The sequence below is a fragment of the Rhyacophila brunnea genome, unplaced genomic scaffold (genome assembly GCF_057557595.1).
Source record: "Rhyacophila brunnea isolate RB1 unplaced genomic scaffold, BYU_Rbru_1.0 scaffold_20, whole genome shotgun sequence".
NCBI lineage: Eukaryota > Metazoa > Arthropoda > Insecta > Trichoptera > Rhyacophilidae > Rhyacophila > Rhyacophila brunnea.
This window is the reverse complement of record NW_028232860.1, coordinates 11635648-11656357: the sequence shown is the minus strand read 5'-3', so window position 1 is coordinate 11656357 and position 20710 is coordinate 11635648. Positions and strand designations below refer to the sequence as shown.

At 37.7% G+C, this 20710-nt stretch overlaps 2 protein-coding genes across 5 annotated transcripts in view; both read left to right on the top strand.

Annotated features, from left to right (window-relative positions):
• Window positions 1-164: 164 nt before the first annotated feature.
• LOC147071191 (uncharacterized) overlaps window positions 165-20710 on the top strand; it is a 43344-nt gene continuing 22798 nt past the window's right edge. For 2 of the 4 annotated variants that reach the window (XM_085948073.1, XM_085948072.1), the window contains exons 1-5: window positions 165-313; window positions 464-627; window positions 3183-3313; window positions 4263-4412; window positions 5723-5775. In XM_085948073.1, coding sequence (XP_085804199.1) covers window positions 495-627; window positions 3183-3313; window positions 4263-4412; window positions 5723-5775 — 467 coding nt within the window. In that variant the 5' untranslated portion in view covers window positions 165-313; window positions 464-494. Of the gene's footprint in view, window positions 314-463; window positions 628-3182; window positions 3314-4262; window positions 4413-5722; window positions 5776-15319; window positions 16981-20710 lie in introns of those variants that run through there. The other 2 variants (XM_085948074.1, XM_085948075.1) reach the window with 2 other exon arrangements.
• LOC147071192 (uncharacterized) lies at window positions 13975-15343 on the top strand. Its single transcript, XM_085948517.1, has 2 exons — window positions 13975-14028; window positions 14226-15343. The coding sequence occupies exons 1-2, from the start codon at window positions 13975-13977 to the stop codon at window positions 15201-15203; spliced, it is 1032 nt and encodes a 343-aa protein (XP_085804643.1). The 3' UTR covers window positions 15204-15343.

The window sequence follows — 20710 nt, the reverse complement described above, 5'->3', positions numbered from 1 at the left end:
CAAAAGGAAAAAAATAGGGTCTTTATATAAAAAATATAAATTGAATGAATTATTTTATAAATGTTGCAAATTAATATTATTATAACGAATGTGTTATATTCTAAATTTGGAATAATGCTTATAAAATTAAACCCAATAATTTAGAGACGCCTTCGTCTATGGTCATCGCCATTTTAAAATAAGCAAAAGTGCCCTATCTTCATTTAAAGACGCTTCGCTATTTCAATTTTGAATTTTGAATCAGATTTCCATTATTATGATGATATTCCGAGAAGCAATAGGCCTGTAACGTGACAATTATTTGAAATGGAAGGTCAGTCGTGCATTTTAAATCCCGTTTAGTCAATATCGGCAGCTAAAAAAGGGTTATAAAATAACATTAATTCATCGTCGTTGAAAATAATCACAACGCCTCCGATGTGCATTTTTGCATAATTTGAGTAAACATACTATTTTGTTGCAGTGGGGATGTCTTATTACGTTTCTAATTAGTAATGATGGATTCGCAAGTGGCTGGACCTTCACATATCATGAATCAAGACAGTCCCGGGTTGAATGCGCCCAGAAATACCAGAACCGCAGCACCCTCAAATATTTCCGGCAATATTGGCGCCACGGAGATGCGAGGTATCTGTTTAAATAATACTATAACATCTGTAACTCTAAGATTTAGTCCCAAAATGCAAGAATTAATGGATTTCTCAATTTTAGCTGTCAAATGAATACAAAAACTCTTGTGGTTAAACGTCTTATCTTTTTATACAATAGGTATATGGAATTTTGTAATCTTAAAAATGATTAATAGTGGTGAACGAACAGTGGCGAGCGGTTCATAGATGCTGCTGATGCAGAGCATACCAGAAATATTAAAATAGTATTGTCATAATAGCCCGTTTTCACTTGCATGGATTTACTGGCGGCAGTATGTATTGTCGCGACACTAACGATAAAAATGTGAACACTCATTATCGTGCAAGTCGCAAGACTACATTCATGGACCAAAAAACTTTAGCGGCTTCTGAATTTTCATGCGATAGTTACAACTTCTGATTCTGATTTATTACTAAATAAAGAAGCATGCAGCAAAAATTTAAGGTCTTTTTACTGGTTCTCCGCCACCGCTCGCTGCCACCTGTCAGTGAGCGCAATGTTGCCAACCAAACTATAATTATAGTACATTTTGGTTCACGTACTATTAAAAAAGTAACATTTTGGTCCGCGTACCATTAAAAAAGTATAGTACGTTAAAAATACCACAATTTTGAAAAATGGAATTGAATTCGCTGGTTGTTTGAATATTCCCCATTGCTTATTTCATTGCTTTTAAAAGTTGTCTATATTGTCGATGTTTAAAGTTCCGTAAAATGTTCGTACTTCAATCACAGCAAATCGTAATAACGTGAAGCGAGGGATGTAGTAAGTATTATCTATATAATATAAATAATAATTATAAGATCTCTGTGTGCGATATTAGTCTATGGACGTAGTCTCGCGTTGTATACTCTAAAAAAACTAACGTGACAGTTAATGACGGCGGCCGGTGTTAGCATTTTTCGGTCGTAAGAGGTGTTTTAATAAAGCAGGGCATCGGAATTTCTCGAATTCTCCGTTATGTTTATGTGACAAACAAAAAACTTACATTTTCAACACGTCCTATAATTTTTGCCGAAATACTATAATGTCTTGGATCGGGTACTATAATTCGATGACAAAAAGATAGCTGAATTCCAAAATGGCGACTGACAGATAAAGACGATGGAGAACCAGTAAAAAGCATCAAAATTTTAATTGTTTTGCTGTCCCCCGCAGTTATCCGACATCATTCTGATGTGTTATATCTTGCATACTGTTTATGTATTTATAGTACGAATATGTCCGATTCACGAGTCGTTTGAGATCAATTTTATTATTAATTCATATTTTACAGTTTTACACCATGGTAAATGTTCCTATCTACTTTTTCGTAAATTTACCGTAGGTTGATTTGAATGGCTTGTAATATATTTAAGTTTCGTAAATTTGTTAGGTTCGATAACTACGTAAATGCTGGATTTGCCACAGTGTGTATCATCAAATTTGGATTTGTTTTTCACCAAGTCGATTTCGCGAAAATGGCAGATTCGCAAGTGGATGGTACGATATTATACACCGATTTTTATCATTACCATTTTTTTTTAATTCAGCATAATTTTAATTGAATAATTGCACTTATTAAATCATCATTTAGTTGTACCAATAAAGACGCTGGAGTAGTATTGTTATTCTAAAACTAGTAGTAGGTATCTAGTTCGGTTAAGGCGTACAGAAAAAAACTACAATAAAGTACATTATGCTCATCAAACATTAGTGCCAGGGAACTGAAATACCTAACGGGTGTGGAGTAACAGGCAACCGATCTCGAGTGTGGAAGAATATGGGATAAAATTAAAACACATGTCCTTCGTTCTGACAACTGCTCTCGGTTTATACACTGACGTTCATTCAATATTGGTGTATTTGAAGGTTGCAACACACTATTGCAGATCTATAATGTGTGGTTCATTTAGACACTCACAGATTCAAAACCCTGCGTCAAAATGTAGTGTATAGGGGTATAGCCTATCGGAATTCTATTTATTAATCTGTTCTATCGTCAGTGCTTATTCGATTTCCCTGTTAAATTTCCAATTTCTTCTTTCTTTCGGCTTCTTTTTTTTTTACTTTTTTAGGAATATAGGGGTTGAGGTTATTACATTTATTAGTCACCTGATCTGTAATCCATATAGAAAGATATCCACGCTTTTGAAAATATACCTAGGAATACTGACTCAACTATCCCTAGGCCGTTAAATTGCTATTTATAAAAATTGACAATATCATCGTGTGGAGACAGAAAAATACTCATTGCGCATAAATATGTGTCAGATGTCGTTTTAATCGTCTTTCGACGAGGCAAATTAAATATAATGCCACTTTTTTAGCACTAGCTCGACATATTTAATAATGCAACGAAAAAGGGGCATTAATATGTACCACCAGAATTCAGATATACTCCAGACAACACTCGCTCGTATTTTCCAAAGTTTTTCCATTGGCTGTCAAATTGATTCGATTGCAAATCGTCTTTTCGGGTTTATCTTGCACTAACTTAATGCAACTATTCAGATACATTGAGTTTTTAAGTCTTGTTTTTGTAATTTTAGATGGAGATACAGATTTGTCACTGCTATGTAGAATCTGTGCATCGACGCATGAACATCTCATACCCATTTTCACAGGGGAAGGATTGGAGAATAAATTGGTTGACAAGATTCACACTCATTTACCAATCAAGGTATCTTTTTTAATACATCTTGTATTTATCTTTCAGTGTTTGATTCTATAGTTATTAGAAGCGGCGCGGCGCCTATTTGTTGCATCGATCCTTATTGGGAAAAACCATCCTTATATCTCACTATACGGCCTTTTACTATATAACAGTGTTCTTTAATTACAGCGGAATTTTGATTTACGATCAAATTTTTATCGATATGAGGCCAAAAAATACGTTTTTTTAAGGTTAAAAAATATATGCATAGAAAATAATCAGCAAATAAATGATTGGATTGGACAACTGCAAACATTTTAATTGGTGATATAACATCGCATTCCACAATATAAATTTAAAGTTATTATAAATTTAACATAATTTGATGGTAACTTTAGTGATAAAGTTCTTACACAGGGTTAGTGGATAACACTTGGTTCTGTGAAATCAAATATATTTAAGTTTTGTATTATTCCATTTGAGTCGTTTTAGTGAGCCATGTTTCGTCTTTCGTCACCTTCGGGCACTATGCGCACTAGCCAATGGTAAATGCCAATGACATTAATATGGACAAATCATCTGGAAAAGAAAATGACACTCACTTTATTGTCGGATCTGCCGAATGGAATAATCTGTTCTAACTCCATTACAATAAAGATGATATTGCTATAAATTCCTGATGCTTTTTGTTGGGTCTGCCGAATGGTTCAGTTCGAACGGGTTTGCTCAAATGAACATTGACATTAGAAACACTGCTCTAACACCATTACAATAAAGGTCATATTGCTATAAATTCCCGATGCGTGATAACTGTATTGAGTGCGTCGTCCATTAATAATGTCATTGGTAAATGCACACTGACATCGAATACAGTTGATTCTCGTTTATGTAATAAATTCAAATACCATCAGTCAGTATTAATATTTTTAATATACAATATGCTTTAATTCTAATTATTATAATTTGTAATTGGCAGGTAGATGACAAGGATTCCATGCCTGATCAGGTATGCTACCAGTGCGCGAGTACTCTACTGGCCTGGCATGATCTCGTCCAATGTTGTATACAATCCAACATTGCACTGCTGGAGAGAGTGAGCCGTGATGCTGTTAAAGTCACCGAAACGGTATGTAACTCTAAAATATTTGTGTTCACTTCGCCCAATAATGTTGCCACAATTTAAGTTAACAGGGAACTTATATATATTCAAATAATTGACAGATGGAAATGGAAAAACCAAGAAGTAGAACTATTACATCAAATAACTAATTACGCGTTTAAAAGTGATAAGCATATTATATTATATTCTTCTTCCCGGTGTGCAACCCTATCTCAGTCATGGCTTCTTAGTAGTTCGAGTAATTGTATCTTCATCTCTACCCCAGATACCACGCGCCACGCTCCGCTCAATTTAGCCTAACACTCTTTCCAAGCTTTTGGTCATGCACCAGGTCTCCGAGCCATTCATACATGACAACTGGTTCTTAACAACATTATTTTTCTTTTAATTTCTATTTCTAGGAAATTTCATGAAATTCTTGACCCTTCTAAGCATAATATATAATATTATGTAGACATGTAAAAACTGATCAGTTCTAATTTTCATTTCAGCATAGTTTATTTAATTCCTAACATTGATTTAAACAAGACACTCTATCTCTCAAGTGTTTGTCTTTTCAGTGATAAAACATGATAAATTTCAAGCTGAAAATTTATCGGTTTAACATTGGCCTAAGGGCTGTTTCACACGGAGGATTCGCGTATCTCATACAGGTATGAGGGATACAGAGTTTACATTAAGACAAATGGATCCTTTCACACAGAGATACTTGTGCTTAGTAACGATATCCGTCTATGAGATTGCACAGTAGGCACCCCTCAAACTGAAGCTCTCTTTGGGGGAGGAGTGAAATATTTCAGTATTTGAAAAAAAGAATATATTCTAATCTATAAAAATTTGATTGGATGAGATTTTTTTAAATTCCATGATCATATCACGTAGGATGTAGGTAGATCTTATAATAATCAGATAATTCCCTCAAAGTGAAACTTAATAAAGGGTTGGATATCGTCGTTTCCATTGCAAAATTGTATATCTGCAAAATATGCGTTTTTGACATTTTTGTATAATTAAAACCGCAAAAATCACCTTTACACACATGCAAAATAACACAATTTACAAAAATTGCATTATTGATTAAATTATGAAAACCTTTTTTGAATTGATTCAAGTGCCATACATTTTGTAAACTGTTTTTGTGCTCCCCTGAAAACTTGAGATTTTGCAGATATTCAATTTTGCAATGGAAACGACGATATGATGATTGGTAATCACAATAATTTCTATACTGGCAACATACTTCTGTAAAACATTTTTGAGGCCTTTCAACGTAGACTTTGGATCAAATCCTTCTTTACATTTTTCTTTTATTGCAGATACAAATACAAGAAAAGAGCGCTGAAAATGGATCCCAAAATGCAAGAGGAAGGTATGTTGAAAATTGTTTCTATAATATTTTTACCTGACCTTCGGTTACCAAGGGTTGATATTTCGCTTGCTGGCCTGGCCTTATGGAAGTCCGACGAGTGAAATATTGCTTGTGTTCATAACAACAGAAGCTGTCCTAAATATACCTCACATATTCTTGCTAACCGAATGGTTGAAATAATAATTGAAGCATAACATTAATGATTGTACCGTTTTCTTCACTTTTCGACAATAACCTACGTAATATGTCTACGTATGTACGTACTGTGACATACAGAACCGTCACGTGGTGCTCGTTGATATTCTTATACATGGCATTCAGTTTTTAGTTTGTTGATTGGAACTGGTTTATAAGGGCCAGAGCCTCCACTATCGCAAGTCGCCGTATAGCTTGCAGTAGATACTCCATTGCAAGTTACCGCTGTTGGCTGCAGTTTCTTTAATATTGTAATCCAATCAGTGGGAACTATTTTCTGCTATCTGTATTCTATACAATCTATACATGCTTTGCTTCAAATATTACAATACATATATATATGTATATATGTTTTGTAACTAATTTTATTCATTGTTTTACTGAATGCTTTCGCTTTAAATTTTCATGATCTGCTAATATATATTGCAATATACTCATATTATTACCTTCAGACGTTGCTATATTAGATACATACAGGTGTTTATTGTTCATTGATGACATTATTTAAAAAGAAAATCATTATGGTACCATCTAATACATAGTCTATTGTCTATTCTGAGATGAATTATTATCACATGCTTGAAGAGATGAACTCTGGTGTCGCTTGTACCGTACTATCATCCTAAAAACCTTTAGTAGAAAATTTTCTCGGTGCAAACGGCAAGCGTATACAGGTATACACATTTACAGCAATTTAGGGTGATATATTTCTTTGTTTTTTGCTTTCAACGTAGCTGTTGACTCTTTGGACAATTTCGCTACAGTTGTGTAAAATTTGGGGAACAAATATTTATCCCTAATTAAAAATAACCCAAAAGAGATCTTCGCTATTGGCCCCTGAATTATTGTGAAATAATGGATCAAACAAAACTTCTTTGACAAGTATGGTGGTCACATTCGAATGAGTCGACTTTCAAAAATAATGCAGTTGCTTTAAAATAATATTATGATATTTGTTTGAAGTAAAAAAATATCTGCGGAATGGGTCAGTTCAGACGCTAGACATGTTGAAATGAGTAAACGTTTTAATTTCTTTTTTCACATTTCAAAATTAATGACCGGCGTGCCTTCAATCATCGTAATGATTGGTGCACATGACTAATTATCATTGCGACTCTTCAATAACATTAAAAGAGGATCTCACCGTGTTATTTCATCATTAGGACCTCATGCAGCTTTTACGATCGATCCTGCTTCCAACTGCGTCAAATTAAACTCAATTTGTAGTTATTATTGTGGAAAATACTCATCCTCTCGGCATGAGAATTCAGATCTGCGCCGTCGAGTCTCAGGGACGATTTTGAGAAGAGGAAGTCGAAGGGAGCGGAGGGCCGCAGGGTAATAGTGCGCATCTGTTGCAGGTGGGCGCGCCCCCGACTCTCCTTCGATGCCTTCCGCCGGCGACTAAAACACCAGCGCAGCCTCTCTCCCCCGATTGAGCGCGTGTCTCCCGTCAACGTCAGACTTGTCTCCGAAGACGGCTTCCGAGAGGATCCCTCTGAGGATCATTCGTGGAAAGATCGACCGCAACGTGAAGACGTTCTCGACGAGCGAGATCGGAGCGTTAACAGAAACGCATCGCGAGATACGATCCCGACTATCGTCGGTCTCCCTGAAAACTTTTTAAAAGATCTCTATGGAGCGCTGCTCAATTTCAAAGCGCACTACCGGAGTCATCACGCCGGGGATGAGGCCGGTGGTTCCGCGAGGCCCCCTGACAATGGAGACGCCGAAGGGGACAGCGGATGGGTGGATGATGCCGGAGTTGATGACGACGATGCCCTCTCTGTAAGCGAGAAACCTGCCGATGAGAGGCGCGGGGAATCACCTGTCCGCCGGCGGCCTAACCCATATAACGAGGAGGCGACGGCGGCCATCAAGAGGGCTAAGCGCGCCACTGACGGACAGCACTTCTATCAGTGTCCCGAGTGCGGAAAAATCTTCCGTACAGCCAACACCTTCGCGCAGCACTGGCGGATTCACTCAGGAGAGCGGCCGTGTGTGTGCCACCTCTGTGGCAAGCAATTCCGCATAGAGGGCGGGTTGCACCGCCACCTGCAAGAGACGCACCTGCGTGTCAAGACGCATGCGTGTGACACGTGCGGTGCCAAGTTCGTCAACGCACAAAACCTGCTGCAGCATGTGCGTATTCACACAGGCGAGCGGCCCTATGTGTGCTCCAAGTGTGGCAAGCGCTTCAAGCAGAGTGGCTCACTCTACATCCATAACAAGACACACACCGACCACTTTCCACATGCATGCACCACCTGCGATGCCAAGTACCGCTCGCGTGCGGAACTCATCCACCATGTTCTCAAGCATACGGGCGAGAAACCCAACGTATGCGAGGTATGCGGGAAGGCCTTTCGCATCAAGCACGATCTCAACCGCCACGCCCTCGTGCACACGGGTGAAAAGCCTTACTCCTGTGCTGACTGCGGTGTCTCATTTCGTCAGAGACGCTACCTGCGCAATCACCTCAAAAAAAACCATGCCGGTTTGCCAGTTTAGACTTGTTGATCTTGAATGGTATCGAAACAGAGCGGTGACAGATAGTTATGAGAAGTCTTATTCCATATTGTGTATGCCTAAGATGAAGCTTGTGAGGATCCATCGGACCAATATTATAGGCTCATCTTCATTATGGCTTTCAAAGCTGCAGCCTCTGCACAAACACAATACATTTCGGATGATTTCTCGTGGCGCAACATTGACAGTTTTTGTGACCGATATTAGCTCTCTTATCTGTCAGCCAAACGAAGCCATCGATTTAGTACCCCTTACGAAGACTTTATATATTAAGCTGTATGTTCTTCTATTGTAAATGATATATTGTATAATGTCCCGTTATATGTATATAAACCTTCGAAGGTCGACTGCTGTAATTTGAATCTATTGAGTCAGTCTTTTTAGTCTCCGTGAATTGTGAACATTTTCATTGATCTTTTGTTAATGTGTTTTAACTAATTATGTAACATTATTGCCTGGAAAATCACAATGTAAAATGTTTATATGAATGGCAACTCAAATGAATATACATTCTTTATTATCTTAATTACATTCAAATGTAAAAAAAAGAAATAATTCCGTTCAATATTATATTCAACAATGGTCGTTCTTTTCTGTAAGCATCCTCGCACATACAAAGTAGATGCAACCATAACTGATCATCTTCATTTAAAAAATCATAAAACACATGCATACACATACACGAGTTATTCAACATCGTTGCCTGAAAAAGAGTAAGTGTGTTTGCTTTGCAAACGCCGCAGAAGTGAAACTTTCTGTCTTGCTCTCCATTTTCTTAATCTGAATACAGAATTCTTTTTACTGTTATCCATCCCATCTTCACTTCCACCAATGTTTTCTGCATACTCGCAAAGCTACTCATCAGTTACAATAGAGGCTATCCATAGACGGAAACCGCATGTGGTTTTGAACTTATTATTTCTGTTCATGGAAGTATATGAACATATGTATATAGTATATGACCGGATATGGCAAGACGTATATGTATACTTAGCAGCGTTGCCAACTTAGCGATAGGCAATCTAGCTTGCAAAAAACGCATCTAGCTTATGCCGTTTTTACTGACATTTTTTGATGCCTCCAATAGCTTGAAATATGCTGAAAATACGCTAGATATTTAGTTTACTTATTTTCTTGCACAACAAATTTCTGACTCAGATAGTTAATGAAGGTCGGTCAGTGTCAGTACCTACTTTGGTACTATGAGAAATAAAACGGTACAATAGGAGCGTACATGGCGAAGGGTGGAGGTAGGCTGTTAAGATTTGCTATACATAGTGCACACTAAACTTTGTTAGTCATATGTATTTGTTTTTATTGAACTATGACTACAATTTACAGATGGTGTTAGTTAGTTTTTAAAAATCAATTAAACCCTGCCTAAACGAAACCATAATAGATTTGGTCTAATTTGGGGGATACGACAAAATTGTGCACACTTTTTCATTCGTAATTATTTGTTTTCGTTGTATTACAATTACATATTACACATATTGTCGGTTAATTTTTTTAATTTATTAAGCCCTGCGTAAACCAAACTATAATAAATAAAAAATATTATTCTATCTATAAAATACTCAAAGTTATGCATGATTTAATTACATAATTTTAAATATTTTATACATAGACATGTATTTTTTGACTATTATCTATTATGGCTTGGTTTCTCAGGGTTTAATTGTATTTTAAAATCTAACCAACACTATCTGTAATTGTAGTCTTATTTCAATGAAAAAAAATTATGTATGCCTGAAAAAGTTTACTGTGCACTATTTATGGCGGATCCTAACAGCCTACCTCCACCCTTCGCCACTGAGGAGCGTACATGGCATTATAGTGATACAGTAGAACCTCGTTAATATGAATTCCACGGGACCGAAAATCGAAAAAAAATTCGAAATATGAAATGTATGGGGAAAAACATTAAAATTTTGAAAAAAAAATAATTTTGATTTTCATTAATAATTTCGTTTCGATCATAGATGTACCTCCCAAGTAGCTAGAATTATGGTAAAATATGTAATATTTTTTATTTTTCCAATTTATTAACACAATTGTTTGGCATTGGTTCTCTAAAAAATCCTATAAACATTCAACAATTAAATACCTACGGCCCTGAAACATATGAGTTATTGTTTTTCCTTTGAGTGGAGTACAGTTGGGGTACAGTTGTGCCTCTGATGACATACCACTGTGTGTCAATGGGTCATAAAATGTCAGGATTATTTTTATTACCTTCATAAACTAAGTAATTTTTGATGTTTTAAGAAAAGGCTGTCATAATTTTCAATGACTGGCTCATCAAATAGTGTACTTTATTACGATTTATTGAATATGTTTATATGCCAGGACTCTGAAATCATTTTGAATTATGAAATTCTAATTAAAGGTATGGTTTTATATGAAAATAATGTTTTTTATAATATTTTTTTTTCGCGAAAATTTCGAATTACGGTGAATTTCGAATTATCAGTGTTCTTACTAATGAGGTGTTAAAAAAAAAATTACTTCATTTTTGGTAGAATAAAATACTTCTATAATAAATAAATCTAGCATTTTTTAGCAAGCCAAAATAGCTTGTTTTCATACCCCGTAAGGCATGATTTTGTCAACGGCAGTTGGGAACACTAATACTCGGTGAATATAATATTCCCATCAACAGAAATCATAAGTTTCATAACGAGTGCTTAAAGTCAGACAACGTTATCTACAAAAAAGTGTTTTTTTTTTTTTTTTTGAGATAACGTTATTTTACATTTACGGCTACATGATAGTCAAACAACGTTATGTCAATCTTTTCTAATTTCTTATTAAATCGTCAGTAAATTTTAACGCTAACTACATAAGTTACCCTTGTTTTCATATTTTTTTTAAACTATCCCTATAAATTTTAACATCATCGTAAACAAGATAAATGTACAATACACAATAAATTATAAAATATTAACATTAGGTTTTAAATAAACATTTCCCTTGTTGAGTTACAAGAATCTAAAATAACGATTTTTGGCTCTCCTGTAAAGTTGCACTTTTGTAGATAGTGTTGTTTGACACTAAGCCCTCGATAATATGTTACATATTGGCAAAATTGCCAAAGTAACTAATCAAGTAATTCACCTCATCCACCTTGTCAAATAGGTGTGTACTAATTTTTTTTTTGATCATGTCCGATCCTATGAAGATTATATTATGGGCCTCCACCGAGTGGAGGTTTGTATTAATATTTTTTTTGTTATTGCGAGAAATCGATATTAGCCACTTGCTCAAACTATTAGGTCCATACTCTGACTCCAAACACACATTGAAAAATAATATGTGTATTTGCTAGACCCAGGATTCGAACCTGGGATTCACGACATTATAGTCCGACGCATTGGCTACTCAGCCATTGTGGGTGTAATCATGTGTACTAATTCTTCTTCTTGGTCGTACACTCATGGCTGAGGATCGTGACCACTTTTTAATTTTGCCACCCTTCGACCGACCAAGACTTACAGACAAGATCTTCCACTTCTCTCAGGGCAGAATGAATGGTGTATTAATTAGTGTCCTGTAAAATTTTCATATTCATCTGAAATACATATTCAAGATTTTAATTTATTTACATTCCAGTGCAGACGCACATGAGCATTTTTTTTATAAACATGTCGGTATTGCCCAAGGCCAAGTTTACAGTGGCGGTTGGTGATATACATTATTTTGTCATTTCCCGTTTTGGCTCGAATGTTAGTCGCTGTTACTAACATTTTTCATCCATTATCACGTACAAGACGAAACCTTCAAATCAATTCATAATATTAAAAGATTTTTAATAAACCATCTCTTTTATTCAACGATTTTGAGAACGTTAATGCACAATTGGTGCGATACCAGTGGTTATAGTGTTCAAATCCCGTCGAGCATTGTATTTTTTTTTTTAAATATGATTTTTTCTAGTGGGTATATTATATCTGAAGTGTTTTCAAGTTATGTATGTTCAGTATATTGAAAGACTATTTTTAAACAAGCCAAAAATATTTTTTAATAAAAAAATTAATTAACTTGTTTTTTTTTTACTTAATTTGTTCAAAAATGTAAAATCGGAGTTTCACTGTATCGCTAATTGTTAAATATATCCAATATTTCTTTCTACTTATTTAGTGAAATATTTGCTCCATCATTTAATGACGCTTAGCCGGTTTGAGTGTTCGGCACTCTGAATATTGACATTTTGATTGCGTAAGAGATTAGGAAAGCACTTTTTTGTTGCAGGTCAAGTTGAAGTTGTCGCATCGATTCTTTACATGCACCACCTAATAATAAAAAAACGCTTCTACTGTATGTACTTAGACGGGCATACACACCGGCTTAGCCAGTAGTAAAAATGTAGCGTATCTATAACTTCTTCAAGTAAATTGATCATAAAAAGTTGTACATTTTTATGTATCAAATATTAAGAAATGGGTTTGGTTTCTGTCAGTTTTCCACAACAGCAGGCAATTTCTGTGATTGGAATTCATTATTTATGTTACAGACCATCCCTACTGCGACCGACTGATTGCATCATAGACGAAGACAATCGAGCGGTAGTAGAGATATCCGAATGTACAATATTTCCATCGGAGTTAGATGTGGCAGATCTTAAAACAAATATTACCGATAATCCGGCCGTGCCGATCGATTTCAATAATGAACTGACTCCCGTGAATCAATTAGATATTTTACCTGACAATAAGGAGACGGCGATTGGAAAACTCTCCGGGGACTCTCAGAGTGTGAAAGTGATAACGTGTAGTATTTGCCAGAAACGGCTGTCGGCGAAATCTTTTCCGAGACACTTCCGCTCGCACGGCGACGACAGGTCGTTTATTTGCAAACACTGCGGTAAAGGATTCAAAAATTCTGGTGCCGCAGCTCGTCATACCAAGGAGGTCCACGATAGAATACTTCGCTTCCGATGCCAGCACTGCCAAAAGATGTTCGCGTGCAAGAGAACCATGGAGGAACACCGGCGGACGCACGCCGACGCACGAGAGTACGTCTGCGATAAGTGTGGAAAGAATTTCCGCCTGCAATCTTCGTTGAACATCCATGTCAAAACGCACTCCGATATTTTTAAATATAATTGTACAGTTTGTGAGAAAAAATTCAGGAGAAAACAGGAGCTTGATGCCCATGCGACTTTGCATATCGGTGAAAAACCTCATCGTTGTCTGGTGTGCGATAAATATTTTAGGCTCAAAATCCATCTCAAGAACCATTCTATCGTGCACTCGGATGAAAAGGGGTTTCGGTGCGACACTTGTGACAAACAATTCAAACAGAACCGCTATCTTCTCAATCACACGCTCACCAGGCATTCTAACGTCTCGTAACAATGTGTAAATACTTTTTCATTTAATGTAATAAGTATTGTCATTATTGAGTCAATGTAGATGTGACATGGTTTTTACATTATCTTACAAAAAACTTGTAGAAAATTGTTTCATTTTAAGAATGAAAGAAGTACTGAAAAAAGTTGTCGCTGAAGGCAATGCGATTATTAAGGACGTTTGCCTATAAACATACCATATAAGCGTGAACCTCGATAGTTTTGACAGAAAATATGACATAGTTAGAGTGACGCCGAGCGAAAAAAAATGATGCAATAGGCTTCATGTAAGAGAAGTCAGAAATAATAACGATAATTAAATTTACCCTCTATAATTTGTGCACAGTTTCACTATAATGTTTGTTCTTATAGTTAGTATAGCTCGGTTGGAATTGTTTTTTTTGCATATGATGAAAATGTGTCATCCGCGATTATCAGTTTTTTTATTTTGCTATCGATCCCTAAGGGAACCGTTGATACTGCGCCAGGCATCTACTTTGGATTGCATTATTTGTTTTTCAGAACATCACGGCTAAAACGGCATTCAAAAAAACAAACTTCCAGAATCGGGGAGTTTTTAGATATTCACTCGAAGAAGGGACGGCGAGCGATAGAGAGAGAGGCGGATGACCTCGACAACGGTGACTATTCCAGTGATGACGACATCGCCATCAGCCAGCTTTCGCTCAGAGTCAAGCAGTCTATCGCCAAAGAGGAAGAGGAATGTTTCAGCGATGGAGAATTTCACCTCGACTATTTCGAGAATGATAGCGAATCGTCAGCGGATGACGATAAAGCGTCCATCGAGAATGACAGAAATCAGAATGTCTTCTGTCATCTGTGCAAGATAAATGTCCTCGCCAAGGTGTACATCAAACACGTGCAGGCTCACATGGATGAGAGACTGCTGTACATGTGCGAACTGTGCGGGAGGGAATTCAAGCACCCCCAGAACATCCAAAGGCATGTGAAGCAGTTTCATGAGAAGTTTCGCTATCCATGCGACGTGTGCGACAAGACTTTCATTACCAATCACGCACTGCAAGAGCACAAGAGATTGCATGTGAAGAATGCGCCACGCCCTTACGTATGCCACGCATGCGGCAAGTCGTACAACTCCCACTGCAGCTACATCCAACATCGCAAATGGCACCTCAAAATGAAGCTCAAGACGGAGCACCGTTGCCCGCACTGCCCCAAAACCTTCCTTCACAAAGCATTCTTCGACCGGCACATCATTGTGCACAGCGACCACCGCCCCTTCCCTTGTCTGCTGTGCCCCCGAAAATTTAAACTTCAGCATCACGTCAAGTCTCACGTGCGGAGAAAACATTCAACGAAACAATCTAAATAGATTAAAGTTATTCATATCTCCGGCAATGGGACTGTGCCTCTCTTCTCTCTCTTAAATAAGGAAAACAATAATGTATTTGATGAATGGCAGCGGTGTAATGGCGCAATTTTTTCCAGGTCCGCTCGCCCCCGCCTATCACTTCGCCCGCTGCAAATTCCATGGTGCGGGGGTCGTCTCTTTCCCCCTCGAGACGCTACCCCTTTTCCACCCGGAGGTGGGCTTGATTATTTCAACGGCGAACCCGAAGGTTTAGAAGCGGGCGTCCCGGATTTCAGTGTGAACTCCCTGGTCAACAAACGTATCGACTTACTCCGAGACGTCATAGGCAAGTTGCAAAGTCATCTGACGGCTTGCCACGGCGAGGGAATTGACAATGAGGAGGACGCCGAAGATTGTGAGCCGCTGTCCAGGCTGCTGGCCGATCGAACGGACGATTCTGCTGGAAGTGACCGCGGGGACTCCCGAGAGGAGAGTGAATATCGTTGCGACGGGTGTGGGCACATGGCCACCGACCGCCTGCAGCTCGAAGAGCATTCCCGAGCCTGTTGCATGCCACCTCGAAACCCGTTCAAAAGGAACGGCCGCCGAGCGTATGACCTCCGCACTCGTCAGGACTTGGACGGCGCCAAAGTCAAAGTGGACGGGAAGATCCGCTACTGTTGCCCCGTCTGCGGCAAACACTTAACCAGCACTCAGAGCTTTGTCACCCATCAGACAATCCACTCCGGCCAGAAGCTCTTTGTGTGTCAGATGTGCGGCCGCAGGTTCAGGCTTCTCATCTTTCTGAAAAATCATCTAAAACACATCCACTCTATCTCTTCCGACAGCAGCAAACGTGAGGCGAATCATTTTCAAACATCTCTTTCACAACCTGAAGTGACCGCTGAGGATATTAGCACACGAGTCAGCAAGAGGGAGAGGAGCTTTTTCGATTATGGTGCCATTGAAAAGGTCAAAGTCACCGTGGACGGCGCGGTTTTCTATAAGTGCGAGATCTGCGATAAGAAACTCACCAGGGTCAACTATTACCTGAGCCACATGACCATCCACACGGGGGAGAAGAAGTTTATCTGCCACCTCTGCGGAAAGAGATTCCGGCTGGCCACCATGCTGCAAATACATTTGCGGTTGACACACGAGCGCGTCAAGAACTACGCGTGCGACATCTGCCAAAGGAGGTTCGGGACGGGCACCAACCTGTCAGAGCACCGGCGCATCCACACAGGGGAGCGCCCCCACGTGTGTGCCCAGTGCGGAAAGCGCTTCAAGCAGAAGTCAGCCCTCTTCGTGCACAACCGTACCCACACTGACTACTTTCCCTTCCGTTGTGTGCACTGCGATTCGAAGTTCAGAATCCAGTCCCAGCTCAACTACCACATGATCAAGCACACCGGCGAAACTCCATACCCTTGCGATGTCTGCGGGAAGGCTTTCGCTATCAGAAGCCACCTCAACCGGCACAAGAAGAATCACGTCGAGGGCAGGCCCTACCCCTGCACGGAGTGTGACAAAGCCTTTCGCCACAAGAAAAATCTCAAATCGCATTTGAAAAATTGCCACAAACTCTTGTGATAAGCGTATAGTCGACTCACTGGTTTTTTTGGGTATTTCAAGGATATTATTTTAAAACAGTGATAAACAACCTTTTCATCGCTGGGGCCAATTTATCTGCAAGAAGAATAATTGACAGAAATATTTTTTATTTAATAAGTACATACATACTAGATATTCTAGTCACTTTGCATTGCGTGCATATTTTTTTAATAAGATTAATGACAAGAAAAAGATCACTGAAACTGCACACTTACAATCAACAGGCTTTCCATTGTCGACAAGGAACATTTTGATTATTTCTAAGGGTTCAAATAGACTATATGACGATCGAGCACATATTATAATTATGCTAAGAGCGTTTTAGTGTCTATGATCAAATCTATGCCATTCCGACATATTATACATACATATTGTATGAGAGCTATGACATCGTATTTACACTCTGTGACACCCTGTGACACAGGACGCCAACATAAGAAACGGGTTTTTCGACATATATATGACCGATCGTCATAGAGTGTATTTGAAGCATAAAAGTAAGAAGTCAGATATTTTCCAACCACATTTTGCAGTATGTAATGAATTCACTGATATGCAATGAGTCTGTTGTCATGGCGAAGTTCTAGTTCCTCCAATCATTCCATGTTCATCATACTAGGAAGATGTTGCAGTAAAATAATCTAAAAGTTATAATTAACGAATGAAAGAATTTCACTGAAAACCTTGTCTAGGTACATTTTTTTTCATATATTATTTAGTCTGGACCACAGGTTGTGCGCCACTGTTTTAAAACATTGAATGTGAGTCTTTAAATTGACTAAAGAGAAGGGCGCTCGTTAGTATATAAAATAAAGAACAGTTCCTTGTTATTTTCCTATTTTGACTTATATATTATAAAAGTGAAGCCCTAGAGCTGTCCGAAAAGTATTTTGGCTGCGGGGTGAAGTTTGAAAACCGCTGCAAACAGAAGTGCTTTGAGAAACCTAATTCAAGAGGGAATGTTGAAAAATAATTTTAAGTTTTATTGCGTTAGCTCATCGATTTGTACTATACAGTAAAACCTCGATTATCCGGACTGATTGGGGATGAAGCTAGTCCATACAATGATTAATCTGGATAATCGAAAACTCATAAAAATCTTTTCTTTCTACATTTTTTATGATTTTTTCATTACCTTGCTTCTAAATCATTTTTTTTTTATAAATATTATATAAATCCGAATAATTGAGGTTCTACTGTGTTATTATAGTCTATGTTATATGAGGCATCCGCTTCGAAAAACTGATATGGTTAAAATAGCCTACATATTGTAATAAACAATATAAAAATGATCTTTCAAAACCTGCTAAAAGCAAAAAACAAAATTGGAAACTGACTGACAGGACAGAAACTGATATTTTTAAATGATACAAACACCCATATGTCCAATTTTATTCCACAGAAACACGATAACATAGTTAACTATAAAAATTTAATTGTAGACATATCAGTGTTAGGAAATAGATATTATGTCAACAAAATTTATCCCATATGGCTATCAACGGACAATTTTAACTAACTCACTAGTCGAACGCTCAAAAAGTCATACATAATATAGACCGACTTCTATATCAAGTCTTCTATGCTACAGCACCACATGTACTGACACTATTACGTCACGTGGTTTTTGCGTGCTGATATTACGTCACATGCTCTTTGCGTGTTGACTTGTCATAGCAAATACTCTACCTCTATTGAGGGGAGTTAAAAGGTTTCTTTTCTATTTCTTCACCTCACAGTACTTCTACATTCGGAATAATTCTCTTTTGTTTGCTTCTGTAAATATTAATAAAACTCCATGTGATATACGAGGGTGGGTCAATAATTCCTTAGAAAAAAGCATTAAAACAGTTTTTATTTTTGTATTTTTTTTTTATTTCTCAACATAATCTCCTTGGAGCTCAATACACTTGGTTAGACGTTTCTCAATTTTTTTTAAACCGTCAGAAAAATAAGTTTTCGGAAGGTCCTCAAAATAAGCATTTGTCCGATCGATGACTTCTTCATTTGAAAAAAAAATGTTGTCCACTTAGCCATTTTTTTAAGTTTGGGAAAAGGAAAAAGTCACTGGGGGCTAAATCTGGCGAATACGGTGGGTGGTCGACCAATTCGAACTTCAATTCTTCAATTTTAGCCATTGATCGTAAACATGTGTGAACACGGGCATTGTCCTGATAAAAGAGGATTTTTTTCCTGTTTAAATGAGGCCGTTTTTCTTCAATTTTGTTGTTTAGCTGGTCCAATAAAGATGCATAATAATTCCCTGTTATTGTTTTTCCTTTTTCCAAATAGTCAACGAAAATAAGTCCACGTGCATCCCAAAATACAGTAGCCATAACCTTACCAGCTGATTTTACGGTTTTCGCCTTCTTTGGACATGGTTCGCCTTTCGCAATCCACTGCTTTGACTGTTCTTTCGTCTCGGGAGTATAGTGGTGTATCCATGTTTCATCTACAGTCACAAAGCGACGAAAAAATTCATCCGGATTGCGTTGCATGAGCGACAACAGGGCTTTAGAGGCCACCACCCTATTGCGTTTATTGTCGACTGTGAGCAAACGCGGCACCCATCTTGCAGAAATTTTTTTCATGCCCAATTTGTCATGTAAAATAGAAATGACGCTACCTTTTGAGATCCCTGTAACCTCAATTATCTCACTCAACTTTAATCTTCGGTCACTTAACACCATATCGTGGATTTTATTGATCATTTCTGGTGTAGTCACCTCTACAGGACGTCCTGAGCGTGGTTCATCCTTTGTTGATGTACGACCACGTTTAAATTCATTTAACCAGTTATAAATAGTTGCAAGTGAAGGAGCAGATACGCCGTGAACTAAATCCAACTCATTTTTTATTTCCTTTGCTGTTAACCCTTTTATATTAAAATGTTTAATAACAGCTCTAAACTCAATTTTCTCCATTTTCCATTTTTCCATTTTCCACAAGCAAATTTTTTTTTTTAAATGTACGAGAAACACACAACAACCCGACCAATCTGATTGAAACTTCGCAGCATACTGAATCGGTAGTGCCGCTGCATGAAAACAAACCGCTTACAGTACTAGTCGCGCCACCTGTCGGCTTTTCTAAGGACTTATTGACCCACCCTCGTATAATACAATGAATAATAGGCGCGGGGAATGTAATAGTGGTGAAAGTAAACTCGGGGGGAAAGTTTTAGTTGAAACGACCATGGTGACATAGGAGACTCCATATGAAAGTCGCACATTTATTTGGTGATAAATATTGTAACATTGAGTTAACGTATGAATATCAGATAATGGTGAATATGTTTAAAATGAGATAATTTAAATTTCAACATACAGTATAACCCCTATTTTACATTTTTTAAGGGACTGGAAAAAAAAACCTAATTGGAGGGAAAATGTAAAAGGGGGGTATTGAAAAAAAGAACATTTAAATTTTATGTTTCTAAAAAAATAACGTTTTATTAAAAAACAACATTCAATTAAAATTTTTATTGAAAAATCGTTCGAATGTCACGACCCAATCATTGTCAAGCGCGCGTAACTCGCATATTTTGAATATTTCCGACGTAAATCGCGGGAAAGAAAAACGTAAATGCGGGTATTAAATGTACTGAAATACACGCAATTGCCGGGAAAACGTGAATTCCGGGCACGTAAAAACGAGGTTATACTGTATCTAGAAAGTTATACCCCGTTCACACCTGCATGGATTTACGGTTCATATAATCGCTGCCATAACAAGAAAATGCACGTGCAAACATGTATTATCATGCAAGTTGCAAGAATGCATGAATGAATCAAAAAAATTCAGAAGCTTTTGAATTTTCACGCGACAGTTGGGATTGTTCGATATCTGCGCCTGTGCAGTAGTACGATAGTGGCAAACCTGCCGATAGAAAAACGAACTACAGCGCGCAGACT